The following is a 15628-nucleotide window of genomic DNA, read 5'->3' as shown; positions in this document are numbered from 1 at the left end:
GTAGAGATGGGGTTTCATCATGTTGGCCAGGCTGGTCTTGAACTCCTGACCTCAGGTGATCCGCCCACCTCAGCCTCCCAAAGTGCTGGCATTACAGGTGTGAGCCACCGTGCCTGGCCTAGAGCAGTTTTAATTTCCTTTTAAGACTCAGCACCTGTTCCAGAGCTATGGACGAGCCACATGTGTTTGGAAAGTTTTGTGTATAGAGCATGTTTCCCGGGAGTGCGCTCTTGCCACATTCTCAAAGGAAAGCATGAACCATAGATCTATTCTTCCTTTCCATTATAAAAATATTCTCTGCAAAGAGGAGACTAGCAGCAAGGCAGGAGAGGAGCAGCTCCGTGTCCCTCGTCAGCGCCTCTGGTGTACAGCTGTGAGGCTGTTCCTGCTGGTCTTCCTTTCTTCCCTGACTGGAGTTTCTTTCAGGGAGGAGTAGGAAGGTGACTTTCACCTGTCTGCTAGTTTAGCCACCCTGAGATTACAATGGGAGGTCTGTCCTCTCTTTCACGTGATATGTTGGCTGTAGACTCTGCTTAATTTTGTTTCTTGGAGAACCCTCTTTTTGGGGGCCTCTCCTCTCGGCTCCTTCCTTTCCATGCAATCAAGAGCACCTGAGATGCATAGTCCAGGCCGGCTCCCCAGTGCTCTCTCTTCCAGAGCTCACCCTTAAGACACTACCTTGTTTTATGAAGCTTCCTCTTTATCAAGTAGGGGTGACCTGCCTGGCTGCCCAGTCTCCCTCTCTGGCCACCATGACCTGAGAGGGCTGCTTTACCCATAGTGATCCCTCACTGCCATTTTCTCTCCTTGGTGAGAATTATCAAAAGAAGTAGCCCTAACTGAAATGAAATTATCAGCCAGGCCAGACAAGACTCACTGCAAATCCCATTTCCAGCATGTAGTCAGCACATCTCTCACCTCTGAGCACCTTTGCCATCTGTGCCAGAAGCATGTCATTCCCATCCTGACAGGGTCAGGCATCTTGCTGCATTCTCCCACACCACTGCTGCTCAATCCTCTTCCCTCACTTTCATGTGCCCAGAGTGCTGCCACCCTCAGGCTCCTGGCTGTCCTTCCACACAGGGGTATCTCTCCTTGACACATGGTGCTGCTACATTGCCCTTCATGGTGGCTCTGCTGCTTCTGAATGAGGCATAACCTTCCACTGATGCATTATAAGCATGAGTCCTAGCCCACCCACTGTGGTGACACCTAAGACATCATATTGACCACTCTATGTTATAATCTCAAATTCCTTTTGTTTTGCTTTGTAGACTTACATACAAGTATCTGGGGCCTCACCTGAGGCTTTTGACTCCCTCTTTTAAGAGTTTTGGGAAATAAATTCCTGGGGACCTCTCACACTATGACCTGATTCTCATTCAATAAATCCCTGGGGACCTCTCATACTATGACCTGATTCTCATTCAAGGTAAAATCCTAATGATCAGGTCCCCAGGTTTCATCCTATCTTTAGGGCATTCATTCACTGAGGTGGGACATATTTCACCCAGAGACCAAAGTGTGTTCTCATTACTTCAGGGGCTCTTCAAAATCATGAACCTGAACCCTCCAAGAAAGGTGGCCACTTCTCACTGTGATAGTGTTCATGGTTTCTGAGCATGGTTGTCTGCATATCAGTATGCTAAATACTGGTGCGTGTGTGTGTGTGTGTATTCTTTGGTGTATGTATATATACACACATACATATATATATGTATTTTTGTTGTTGTTGTTTTCAAGATGGAGTTTCACTGTTGTTGCTCAGGCAGGGGTGCAATGGCGTGATTCTTGGCTCACCACAACCTCCGCCTCCCGGTTTCAAGCGATTCTCCTGCCTCACTCAGCCTCCCAGTAGCTGGGATTATAGACATGCGATACCACGCCCGGCTAATTCTGTATTCTTAGTAGAGATGGGGTTTCTCCATGTTGGTCAGACTGGTCTCGAACTCCTGACCTCAGGTGATCCCCCCGCCTCAGCCTCCTAAAGTACTGGGATTACAGGCATGACCCACTGCGCCTGGCAAGTACTGGTTTATATTAAAATAGCTCTAAATATTTACTCATAAGGTTAGGCAACTTATATAAGGGAATGTAATCTACAAAGGCTTGCTCTCATTGTAAAAGACTCCTGCTTTATTCATAGATTGTAAACAGCACAGAACCTTGTAACTCAAAACAAGAATCTACACGTTGTACAGTGCTATCACATCATGTGTGTATTTAATTTATACAAATATACACCAAGGGAGGAAAGGCAGATGGGGGAGCAGGGAATATACATTATGATTTGAATAGTGTAGGTGATTCTGTCCATGCACTACATTTAATAGACATGATCCAGTGTGAGCAGGAGATGGGAGAGGTGAATCCACTGTTTCCTCGGGCCTATCTACAATGTATCTCTGTCCTGAATGTGATCCTAATATTTCATGAAATGTATATTCCAAATTAACATAAACCTGAACAGAAGCCAACTACTTCATCTGGTGCTTAACCAAAGAAACTGCTACACAATGTTCCAACACAGGAGAAAACCTGGTTGTTACATATGCTGTACAGTGTATCATACTTAATTATAATTTAACAGCAAAGTAAAATGTTGACCACACAGGACTTCTGTTTTTAGATATATTTTAGGATCCAACTTTTCCACCCTTTTAAAGCTGTGACTTTACTGCATATACCTCTATCACACAGACACATATAAAATGTATCTTTCTCTTCCCACTAGAGGGCAGCCACGTGTAGATTTAGGAAGGCAACGAAGGTTTAGAAAAACAGCACACCTGTTAATCTGACTTTCAAGCATATTTAGAATTCTACGGTTTTTATGTTACCTTGAATGTGGCAAATGCATCTGAAGCTATGTCAAATGTTGACATTTCGACATATCTGAAGAAATCATAAAACTGTTCCGACCACAAAATGATTTTTGCAAGTGGTTCATGTCTGATGCATTCTCTTAACATTATTCCACAATTTAGAGCTATTTCTGGAGATTCATACCTGCAAAAACAAAAAACCAAACAAAAAAACCAAACATGATTGCTCTTTCAAAACTCCAACACTGAACAGTTCAAACTTTTAGGGCAGAAAGTTTTCGGACATGTATCCTAACTAAATGACCATCGCAGATTACAGAAGGTATTTCTGTAGAGCATGTGCTCAGGTAAACTAACTCCAGAGTGGAAACACACACTAGTTGGTGATGACCACCTTAAACCAAAGAAAAAAAGCCATACGAGTGACTGTGTGACTAAAGGTTCATTATTTAAGCTGAAAGATTTCAAGATAAGTATTTCGGGTCATACCATAACTCTATACAGGGGTTAGCTTTTACAGATGGTGCTCTTGACACTCAGAAAAACCAAAAGCTAAATTAAAACACAGAAGACAAAGTATTTCCCCAAATTCTGAGTCTCTAAATAGGTCTATAAATATATAGAATTTATACCTTGTTGTTTTAATTCAATACTCAAGATAGTACTTGGAGACTCTCAGCCACATGTAAACACTACCAAGCTGATAAGCCTCTTCCTGAGGACTTCACAAAGTGTCCCCATCAGAGAGCCCAGGGGCGACGGAGCAGGTGGCCCCCCCTCGTCAGCTCTCCACACATAGCCTTCCCTATGCTCATCCCCATGTCTCTGGCTTTTCCTTCCCTGTCATTAGAGAGACAACTCTCAGCCAAGCAAGAGGCATTTCCCCTTCAGATGTGCACAAGCCCTCTGACTGGCCTCTTCCGCCCCCTCAAACACATCGCTCTCTTCTACTTCTTCTCAAGCTGCATGCACTGGCTTTCTTTCCACCTCACGTTCTCTTCTAGTTTCTTGTAGTCATATTCCATTTCCCAACACACTAGCGAAATAAATAACGGGCCAGTAAAGATTCCCTTTTGGTTAAATAGAGTCTTCTACTCAAGTGTCCTGACAGGCTGTAAAAAACCAAACCAAAATAAAACATTTCACGGTTCTCTCCTTTCTATCTCTCTGACTGTTCCTATTTCTTGCCTGGCTGAGGTCTTTACCTGTAGCCTACAACCTGCTAATGAAAGCCCATACAATCTCATGGCTCCCACCACGACTACTAACCCCACCTCCATCTCTACTCCTGAATTAGGCACTTTCTGTTGCCTCTGGACAACCTCTGTAAAAGGGCTACCATAAACTCAACGTATCTCAAATCAAATCTCATCCCCCTCCATAAAATCACCCCCACCCCGCCTGCTTCCTCATTTCTATAATTTGGCATCATTATTTTGTTTCAGTCACCCAGTTCTAAACCAGGTTTAACAGAAATTTCCATGTTCTGTATCTGTGCTGTTCATTATGGAGAGATTGGCCATATACAGCTACTGACCACCTGAAATTTGTCTAGTGTGACTGTGGGGTTGAATCATAAATATTATTTAATTTCAATTAATTACATGTAGTTAGTAGCTACTATATTGGACATCCTAGTTCTAAACCTTTCCTTCTTTACTCCAAATCTTCCACCTTCAATGTTAGGCTTTGAAAGCCTTCAAAGGCTTTAAAAAATATTTCTCTGATTATCTTAGTTTCATTTCCTTTTCTCCATTCCCACTGCTACATTAATTCATACTCGGACAATTGCAAATGCTTCCTAGCCAGCATCTTTCTTCAAGCTCTGTCATAATAAATCTACCCAACACACAAGTGTATCAACAGCATTTCCAGCTTGGGAGCTTAAAATTATTTCTTCTAGCTAATCAAACAAACGCAAACTTCTGGACTTAACTGTCCAGTCTTCCCCTCATTAGATCTCCTGTTATAGCACAATGTCACCTCCCACCCCGCCATACAACTTTCAAATTCTCTCCTTACTGCTGCCAATCATGTTATGTTCATTCCTGCCCCTATACCTTTGTTCCCAGTCATATGCCATTAGGATGCCTTCTCTCTCTTTTCTGCCTATGTAAATTCTAAACTACTAGGAACTCCCATCTTAAGTCCTATCCTTTTATCAATCCTTGCCTTATTAACTCAAACCACATTTTATCCTCTGAAATCCTGTAGTACTCATTTGTTATCTAGTAGTGGTGTCCTCTTACACATCATAGATCCTCAACAAGATAAAACCACACTCCTTGGCATCAGTGGAGGCATGCAGCTAGAACGCTGACCGGCTCTTACTTGATGGAAATATCTGCCCACAAAATCGCTGATCATACAATTCATCTTTGCTGAACTTTAGTAGGCAGGAAGGACAAGGGTAAGATAGTTTGGTACAACAAGTTGAGCAGGTTTTGATGGAGGCTTGTCAAGCTTGTCTAAATGATTAAACCATAAACAAGTACAAGGCAAACAGTTATGCCGTATAACCTGTGAGCACTAGAGTGAACAGCATATTAACATGTAAATTGCCAGTAAAAAAAATCGCCTCCAAATGTAGTCTAACACCAGCAATAAGACTTCAAATGCATGCTAATATTAGCAACATGGCCCCCCAAATAAACATCTACCATAGAAGTACTTACAGCCTAAGAAGATAATCACACTGTATGGAAGCAGTTTAAATTAATCAACAAAGGTACAAAAATCTTAAAATGCAGTTCACAGTGTTCCTTGAAGAAATGGCTGTTTCCAGGTCTGGCAGGACTGGTACAATACGAGCAAGATGGTCATCCTACGCCAGAAAGCAAGGAAGCTATCACAGATTGATGGGGTCTTGCCAAAAGAACACAGAAGCCAACTTGAAGGAGCTCCCAAGGGCCAAAGATGGAGCAATTTGGACACAAGAAAGTAATGACTGGAATCGATTGAGACATATCAAATGTAATTTTTAAAAAGACAAAAACTTGAGTATATAATGATCCTTAAAACAACTCAATACTTATCTAAGGAAGTGGCCAGGTCACCAACTGATTATACTAAAAAATAATACCTGATTATACTAAAAAATGAGACTATTTTGGGATAACTAAGTCATCAAGGAGGAAGGGTTCTTCTTTATAAAAACAATTTAATTATATGAAGAAGAAATAACAGAATCAGGAAACTGCCATTCTGAATCTAGGCAATGATTCTCAATGGAAACTAAAACCAGGAGGTGAAAGGTCAATGAGAATTCTGTAATGGACAGATGACAGACTGAGAACACCTGCATCCACTGGTCAATCCCAACATCACCAGAAGTGGGATAACCAGTGCCACCCAATATGAAGCACATAGCACCATCCACGAACTTCTGTCCCCCTCAAAGTGAATCTGAATCTAATTTAAAGAAAGCCAGATCTAACTATCCACCACTTAAATCAATAGTGGATAGCGGAACATGTTACAGAAGCAACAGGAATGCCAAGTCTAAAATACATGATTTTTCTACAAAACCAACAATCCAGGCTTCAACAAAGAAATGGCATAATATTAACTATTACAGATTAAAAGAGAGCTTGGAGTTCCATTAACCAAATTCAGTTTGTGGACCTTGTTTGGAACTTTTTTTTTTTTGGAGACCAAGTCTTGCTCTGTCACCCAGGCTAAAGCACAGTGGTACAATCTCGGCTCACCGCAACCTCCACCTCCTGGGTTCAAGCTATTCTTGTGCCTCAGCTTCCCGAGTAGCTGGGATTACAGGTGTGCGCCACCACACCAGGCTAATTTTTGTATTTTTAGTAGAGTGGGGTTTCACCATGTTGCCCAGGCTGGTCTCAAATTCTTGGACTCAAGTGATCCACCTGCCTTGGCCTCCCAAATGCTGATATTACAGGCGTGAGCCACCATGTCTGGCCTGGAAGTAATATGAAATAAACTAACTGTAAAATGCCATTTTTGTGAAAATTGAGGAAATCTGCAAATCGGGCATTAGACACTAGGTTGGCAAACGGTATTGTAACTGTGTTATACTGTGTTTTGTACTATGTACTAGGGATGCATACTGAGGTGATGTCATGTGTCAGAGGAAAAAGGGGGCAACGACTAGAGGAACAAGAATGACAGAACTTTCATAACTGTCGAAGCTGGGTTTAAGGTAGGAACTGGTAAGTGTTATATGTACATTTTTCACAACAAAGGAGTGGGCAGGGGCTTCTGGTGGATCCACCAGTTGCATTCTCCATGGTACTTCCTGGCTGGAAGTGTCTGCTCTGGCCAGCAGAGGTGAGAGCTCTAAACTATAAATTGTATCTCAAAAGTCTTTCTTTACAGGCCATTTAACAATATTCATATCATGCCTCTGATTACTCTGAAGTGAAAAATGTCGGCAGAGTTAACTAATGTATTGATTTTAATAATCCTTGGTTTCCATGGAAAAGGAAATACGGGCTTTAAAAACACACAGAGGCACCTGAAGGCTGCTCTAAGATCACCAAAATTTCACACTACTCACTGCATGTTTATACATACAACTCTGAATTGATACAACAAAAAATCAGATGCCAAAAGTTCTGTATCCCAAAATCTGAAGAAGTAACACAGATGGTTAGAAATAGAAAGAGGGAAACAGAATGCTGGCGTGCAACACAGGCACTGACTCACACTTTGTCTAAACAAGTTTGAACTTGGGGGAAGTGTTAAACCGCAGAGATGTGAATCAGACTGAGGCAAGCTATAAAGCCAGGAGTAGAGCAAGCTGATTTACACCAACAGCCATGCCAGGAACATGCCTGCCCACCAACTTAATAGAACAGACCACCACCAAAGCTGGGACAAACAGATGCACACCATACCCGAGGCTGGCACACAACTCTGGTGTGAAACAGCAGGACATTACCTTGCCAGTCAATGAGGCTCAGGGATGAGGGAGAAGGGCATTTGGTTCTATGGTTCGGTTTTTAGGCTTTTTTTTTTTCTTTTAAACTGACAAGACTACCCCCAAACATTAATGTCTGCTTAGACCAGTAGTAATTTCAGGAAGATGCACTGTGAAATACCAAATTATATGGATTAGTAAGTGGACACAGAGAGGTAAAAATCAAAGGGCACTACTTCATAAACATGTACTTTGCTGACTCAACAAAGTAAAGCTGTAGATAATCCATGCTCCATTTAAGAGGCAGCTTTTACTGCCTTACGGCATGCATATTATGTCGCCGTAAATCCAACTTTTTTAAGTCCTAGAAAACAGAAATAAGACCACAGAGAATTGCTATTTTTTCCTTCAGTCATGCTGGATTTGCAAATTTAAAAGCTCAGAATTCACCTAATTTTAAACTCCCACCTGTACGGCATTTTCAAATTCAATTTTGTTCACAGGTTGAATTTCAAGGAGGGAAAGGTGTTCAAAATCTATGAAAAAATAATCTTCACTACAGAGAAAATGCCTCCCACATTCAGCATCCTGTTTTTTTCCCAAGGCAACCTTTCCTTTATGTTCAACTGAGAATACAAATTTTATTACATTGTACATACCCTTTCAATAACATGAACAAAATATTCTGTTGGGTGCAGATGTATTCAACAGTAGGAGTTCTTGTACCAATTTGTCTTCTGAGAATATTGTTGAAAATTTGAGCCACGTCTTTTTTGCCCTATTAGGAATACAATCATTAACATATTTTCCTGACTAAACATTAAAATGCCCATTCACCCTCCCAAATGAACTCGAATAAGGCCATTGTACTTATTGTTACGACCGAGTATCTGACTTTAACACATTCATAGACATTAAATTATCTCTTCATTTGTAATTCTATATTCTAAGTTTACTAGTGTACTATTTTTAACATGAACAACGTGTTGACAAAAACAACAATGGGCTGACTATATTCCACATATAATTTCAACAATTTCTAAGTCTCAGGATCATGCTGACTCTGATATGAGAAACAAAACCCTGCAATATGTTAACAATCTAAGGGATCTGAATTCCACCCAAATGGAACAAGCAGCTTCAAATAAGATGCTTACATTGGGAACGCTATATGTGCTTTCCTTTTATAGTGATGGAAGGAGAGGAAAATATACTCTGCCGCCATATTAAAAATGGAAGAATTCTGTATGAAACTGGGCTTTAATGGAAAGTAGACCTATCTTCCAATTAAATGAGGCCTATTTAGGGAAAACTTTATATAGATTAATAATGAAGGTACTAAGAATCACATGATACAGTAGTTCAGAGATCAGAACTTCATTACACTACTGTACAAAACAGACGGATCCTTCCAGTGAATCTTACAATCAGAAAGCTGCACAAGAAATCAACAAATGGAGAACTGGACTCCAAGTAGCATTTCTGAACAGTCACTTGTTATAAGGCTAACAAGCCCATAGGAGAGTGAGTGAAATGCTGGCTTTCCAGGATATACCTAAAGCACAAACAGATAATCCTGGGCCCCGCACTAGCTCAGGAGCAGTAAAGGCAACCTCTAAGAACCAGCCTTTCTTTAAGAATCAGCCTTAAGGGCACAATTTTCTTTTAAGCTGACGTCTTTAAAGTTCCACATAAATATTAAATTCAGTGTCCAGGTCAGGTGGAGGCAGACAAAGGAGAAGGAACCTAGATGTTCCACTACATCCCCAACTTTGCAGAGGAAATAAAAATTGTTGCTGTTGGAATTTGATACATTATTAAAAACAGATAAAATCAGCTATAAAATGGAAACATTGCAGTTCTATCTGCTCTACAGTAGGACAGAAATAAAATTTTACTTTATTATCCGTATTAACTTATGAACCATACCCTCTCATCCTTTTCCAAAATTTAATCTGACTATGTCTGTCATTTTCTCCTCTGAAACATGTCCCTGTCTTTCAAGCACCTGTACAGACATCCACTCATTCAGGCTGACAAACACTGGGGCTTAAAACAAAGCACACTGATGACAAACAGCCACAGAGCTTCATTACCATATATGCATCGTGACTATTCAGATGGTCTCCAGGATCATTATTCTCACTGTTAAATTCACTAAATATTTAACATAGCATGATCCAACTGCATTAACTTGGGCAACAATGTCAAATGCCTACCAGGGCTGGGCAGGAGATGCAAATGGGCCTGAGACAGGAGAAGCAAACCCAGGTGTGGATGCCCTGTGATGCTAACTCTGCTCTAGCCGAAGGGTCAAGTAGGACTATATATCCAATATTGCTAGAATCAAATTTTTCAAGAGAAGCCAGAAATTCAGACTGTGTATAAATGTCCTGTCACTTAAATGTTATACTAATTTAAAATTTAAAAGCAGTGCTAAGCAAACAAAACACATATGGTCTCTGGCTGTAATGAATTAACAGGTAACAGACATAACTGGATAGTTCTCTAAGATTGTATTTTCCTCTGAAATTCTAACATTCCATAGTTGTCTTTAGATTGTTTATTCTTTGAAAGTCAAGGGCCAGTGAATTATTAGAGCACTACAGTGCTACAGTGCTCTAATGAGCAGTTGTTTTTTAAAACAACCTAAATGAAAGGGCATAATGAGCATCTAAGAAACTACATGTCCAATGTGATGAAACAGGGAAGAATCCTGTCCCAAGCCTGAAACACCCCTAGGTTCCTGCCTTTGCTCTGCTAATCAGGTAGGCAGCCCAGGCATGTTGACGGAGGTCAGTCACCCTGAGCCAAGAGCCCAAGAATAATCTTACAATGTTCCGAAAGAGAGAACGTACGGAAAAGAATTATGTGTAGGGTACTGTTTTTTAAAAATAAGAAACTGATTTCTTACCTCAAAGTCAATGAGCTGTAAATCAGCTACCAGGGTGCTAAGGAGCCCACTATTATAGAGTTCTTGAGCAAGTTGAGCTACTGCTTCTGTCTGAGGCTCTTTTTCATTTGTGCCATACAGAATTTCTTTCATGGCAACCAGATTTTTGGAAACTTCTTCTGTAGCCTAATTTTAGAGAGAGGAGTTGGGGAAGAGGAGAAAAAACAATTCATTTTAACAAACATATAACACATCAAAATTTGTCAAATCACCTCTCTATAGTACAGACCCATGGACCTATGAACAAGAAGCAAAGTGGGCAAGCTCCATCCTCGCCCTCAGGAGCTGGGCGCTACGTATGTGTGCACACGGGAACCAACAGGCACACTCCACAGGAGCCAGCACGTGCACAACAGACACCCACACACTGAAAACCATGTTTATGTATGGCAGAAACAAAACCGGGAAAAGGTTCACTTCCTCAAGTGGGAGGGAAACATCACCAAAGAGGCAACTGGGCTGATCCCCAAGAATGAAGAGATTCTGTCAAGCAAGTATGGAGAATAAGGAATGACATGAGCTAGCGATGAGGGAGAAGGGAAAGTACAAGTCCTATCACAGAAAAGGTGTGGAGGAAATAAGGGAGAGAGCAGAAAATGGCTGAGTGCAAAGCTCAGGTGTTAGTGATGGATTAAAAAGTCACTAAAGAGCTTCTACTTCTGCTCAAGAGAGAGGAGGGCCAGATTTACCGTTTCCCATGAAAAAGACTAATAAAAATGACTTTTTTTTTTTTTGAGACAGGGTCTCATGCTGTCACCCAGGCCTGGAGTGCAGTGGTGTGATCACGGCTCACTGCAGTCTCAACTTCCTGGATTTACGCAATCCTCCTGCCTTAGCCTCCTGAGTAACTGGGACCACAGGTGTGTGCCACCATGCCAGGCCAATCTTTGTATTTTTAGTAGAGATGGGGTTTTGCCATCTTGCTCAGGCTGGTCTCAAACTCCTGGGCTCAAGTGATCTGCCCAACTTGTGCTAGGATTACAGGTGTGAGCCACCGTGCCTGGCCAAAACAATGACTTTTAAACACTGGACTTCAGGCAGTACAGGACAGTGATCCCTGAAAGAAGGAAAACAAATGAGGGGAACTTCAATAATTACCCTACCTTTTTGCTAGGCCTCAGCACACGGAGGGGGAAGCCAGCCAGAAGAGGTGGTGGTCTCCATGGGCAGAGCTGGCAACCCAGGGAGGCCAAGAAGACTAGAGTTTACAGGGCAGAGAGGAGAGAGCTGCCCAGACAGAGCATCGCAGAGCCCTGCAGAGCCCACTCCTGTCTTCAACTGAGTACTGATAACCACATGTGGGTAAGGAAAGTAGCCAAGACTAGGAACCAGAACCTTGGAGCTCACATGGGGCTGGAAACAGCTTTTGTTTCCTACCAGCCTAACGGAAAACCTCATATTCACTAGTCATCAAGCAAAGTACTCAGGGGATTTTGCCTCAGTAGGCATACAAAATTAATCCTAGGCCAAACTCTGATCTGGTCCTGCCCAACAAAGCTTAACAGAAATCCTGGAAAGGACCAAAATCGGAAAACATGACTAAAAATAACTAATCCACAGAAACAGCTGTGGAAATGGCACAGGCGGCAGAATTACTCAACAAGGACATTAAAATAGTTACTACAACTGTATTCAATATATTTAAGAAAAATGTACCATGGTAAGTAGAGGAATGAAAGGCATAAAAAACACCTGAATGAAACACTTAGAAATAAAACTACAAGGTCTAAGACAAAAATTATACCAGATGGGATTAACAGCAGATTAGACAGTAGATAATAGGTTAGTAAACACAAAGAGAGAGCCTAAAATCTATCTAAAATGAAACTTAGGGGAAAAAAAGGGACATCTCATTAGTGAGCTAGGGGATAACTTTAAGCAATCTCACAGATGTGTAACTGCAGCCCTCAAAGGAGGTGGAAGGGCAGATAAAATATTTGAAAACATAATGGACGAATGTTTTCCAAATTTAATGAAAACTGAATTCCATAGAGCCAAAACATTAAAAAATCCCAAGCATGAGAAACAGGAAGACAATACCAAGGCACAGAATAATCAAACTGCTTAAATTCAGTGCTAAAGAAAGAATCTTAAAAGTAGCCAGAGGAAAAAAGTATTATGGACAAAGAATCAAAGAATGACAACAGACTTCTTGACAGGAATGATGCAAGTCAAAACATAGTGGAGGAACATTGTTAAAATATTGAAAAACACAACCAAATTGTTATCCTAAAATTTTATACCCCAGCAAAAATATCTTTCAAAAACAAAGGCAGAATAAAGAGTTTTTGAGACACAGAAAACTAGAAATATTTCATCACCAGAGACTTGTACTTTGTGAAATATTTAAGGAAGTTCTAATGGCTGAAGAAAAATGGTTCTTCACAAAGGAATGAAAAGCAATGAAGATAGTAATGTGAGTAAATATTAAACAAAAATTTCCCTTTTATTTAAAAGAGAATTAGCTTTTTTTCTTTTTGAATTGGAGTCTTGCTCTGTCACCCAGGCTGGAGTGCAGTGGCGCAATCTCACCTCATTGCAACCTCCACCTCTCAGGTTCAAGCGATTCTCCTGCCTCAGCCTCCTGAGTAGCTAGGACTCCAGGCGCCTGCCACCATGCCCAGCTAATTTTTGTATTTTTAGTAGAGACGGGGTATCACCATGTTGGCCAGGATGGTCTCAATCTCATGCCCTTGTGATCCACCTGACTCAGCCTCCCAAAGTGCTGGGATTACAGGCGAGAGCCACCGCGTCCAGTGAGAACTGGCTCTTTAAAGCAAAAATAACAATGTATTCTGGGGTTATGTATATGTAGAACAAAAATGGCAACAATAGCTCAAAGAGGTGTAATGGAGGTATATAGGTATACTGTTGTCAGGTTCTTATAACAACTGAGGCAGTATATTTCCTGCAGATAGACTATAGTAAGTTAAAGGTATATACTATAAGCCCTAAAGCAACCAGTTAAAAAAAAAAACAAAAAACCCAAAAACAAAATAAAAGATTTATAGTTAATAAACCAACAAAGGAGACCCAAGTAGAGTATTAAAGAGACATAACATAAAGGCTATAAAAACTTATATGAACTGAAGCATTTATGATCAGAAATACACTTCAAGGAGATTACTTTGCACAGATTCACAAAACCTTAGCGTTCAACAGTACTTAGAGGATCATATAGCCTCATGGTACTCAGTTATGTAACCTTCTAACCTTCCTACCAAATCACATGACTTTACCTTAAATATTTCCAGTGTCCAGTAATGCAGGATTAGCAGAATTCAGAATCAGATATGTTAGACAAATTTATGAGACAAACATTGCTTCATTACACTGTCTGCTGGCCTTGGGTTTATACTGCAGATCAGGCAATATTTTAACTTCTCTTCCACATAAATCTCTTAAGGGCAGCCTGCCTAGGTTCCCTAAATTGTCATCTTCTCCAGAAAATCTCCCCTCAGGTTCTTTGATTAACCTCCTAAGAAAGGCAGAGCTAACATTCAGCCCTATCCAGAACGGTACAATGCAGAAGACACCAGACCACCACTCCTCCATTACAAATGTTAGTGCAGCCCAAGGCTACTTTTTAAGAATTGTTGCAATTATACTGTATAACTGACTCAGAGCTTACAGTGAACAAAACGTCTTTGGTTTTCACAGGTACTGCTTGATAAAGACAGGTCTTTCCAAATGTTCTTCTTAAACTGGGGTGAATTACACTGCAATGAAGACTTTAACTTTTCTATTTAATTTAATCTCATCAGCCCATCATTCAAGATTATGGCAGTAACTCTGGATTCTGATGGACATCCAATGTATTAGCTACCTGCTCTCACACTTGTATCGTATGAAAATCTCATATGCATGTCTCCCATGACCTGCCTCAATCACTGACCAAAATGCTGGAAAGGAATGATGCATGAATAGAGCCCATCATGTCTCTGAATCATCATGCTTCTTTCAGGAATGATCTACTACAAATCTTGGGGCAGGGTTGCTCAGTCATGTATATATGCAACTATTTCCAAGTTACATTCAAAAGGTTTTTTCTAATACCTTGATAAAATTAAATTATACTATTTCTTCCCTATTTCCTGACCATAAGAAAATGAAGTTATTTGGTCTGACCTTTTTACTATGCCTACACTAATATCTACTGACTATGACATTCTTTTCTAAATGCTTGAAAGTCATCCTCCTAATAATCCCATTATGAAACCATACTCAGCATCAATGCTAAGCCGAGTCTACCTTTTCCAGCCTGCTGTTACTACTTCATTCTCAGGAATGCCTTGGAAATCTCAAATTCAGTAACCCAAAATGTAATTTTTCCGGGCCAAGCGAAAAATCATTTAGCAATAGTAGGTGTTCTCTTACAATCTATCTGCATGCATTGTGTTTTCCACTCCATTTTATTATCTCTATTCTTCAGATAATTCTCTTTGACAGGAGGAATCTGATACCTAATAGGTTTTATGAATGAATTATCTATTGATTCTACGCCAGTGACCTTAAGTAGGAGGCCTCAGCCTCCTTTGCTTCTCTGGTTAGATCAAAGTTTTAAAGCTCTTAACAATTCTTCATGTACCTCAGTTTATACTTTTCTTTGAAATCATTGTATGATTTTTAAATCTGAATTCAGACCATATTCTATTCTGACAGGAAAGATGAATAAGAATGGAGGGAGGGGAATAACTAAAGGGTACAGGTTTGTGAGGTGACAAAATGACCTAAAATTGACTTGTGGTTATGGTTACACATACTTGTGAATAAACGAAAAACCAGTGAATTGTACCCTTCAAATGGGTGAACTATATGGCATGTAAGTTATATCTCAATAAAACTCTTCCCCCCGGCCGGGTGCGGTGGCTCAAGCCTGTAATCCCAGCATTCTGGGAGGCCGAGACGGGCGGATCACGAGGTCAGGAGATCGAGACCATCCTGGCTAACACGGTGAAACCC

General features: G+C 40.7%; 1 protein-coding gene across 1 annotated transcript in view; it reads right to left on the bottom strand.

Annotated features, from left to right (window-relative positions):
• The window catches only part of CAB39 (calcium binding protein 39), a 127846-nt gene that overhangs the window by 20660 nt on the left and 91558 nt on the right, over positions 1-15628 (bottom strand). The window contains exons 3-5 of the mRNA XM_011951978.1: positions 10628-10792; positions 8373-8491; positions 2841-3009 (exon numbers count right to left, since the gene is read on the bottom strand). Of these exons, the coding sequence (XP_011807368.1) occupies positions 2841-3009; positions 8373-8491; positions 10628-10792 (453 nt within the window). The remainder of the gene's footprint in view (positions 1-2840; positions 3010-8372; positions 8492-10627; positions 10793-15628) is intronic.

Source organism: Colobus angolensis, unplaced genomic scaffold, assembly GCF_000951035.1.
Source record: "Colobus angolensis palliatus isolate OR3802 unplaced genomic scaffold, Cang.pa_1.0 Scaffold33, whole genome shotgun sequence".
Classification (NCBI taxonomy): Eukaryota; Metazoa; Chordata; class Mammalia; order Primates; family Cercopithecidae; genus Colobus; species Colobus angolensis.
Note: the sequence above shows the minus strand (reverse complement) of the source record. Positions and strands in the feature narration are given on the sequence as shown.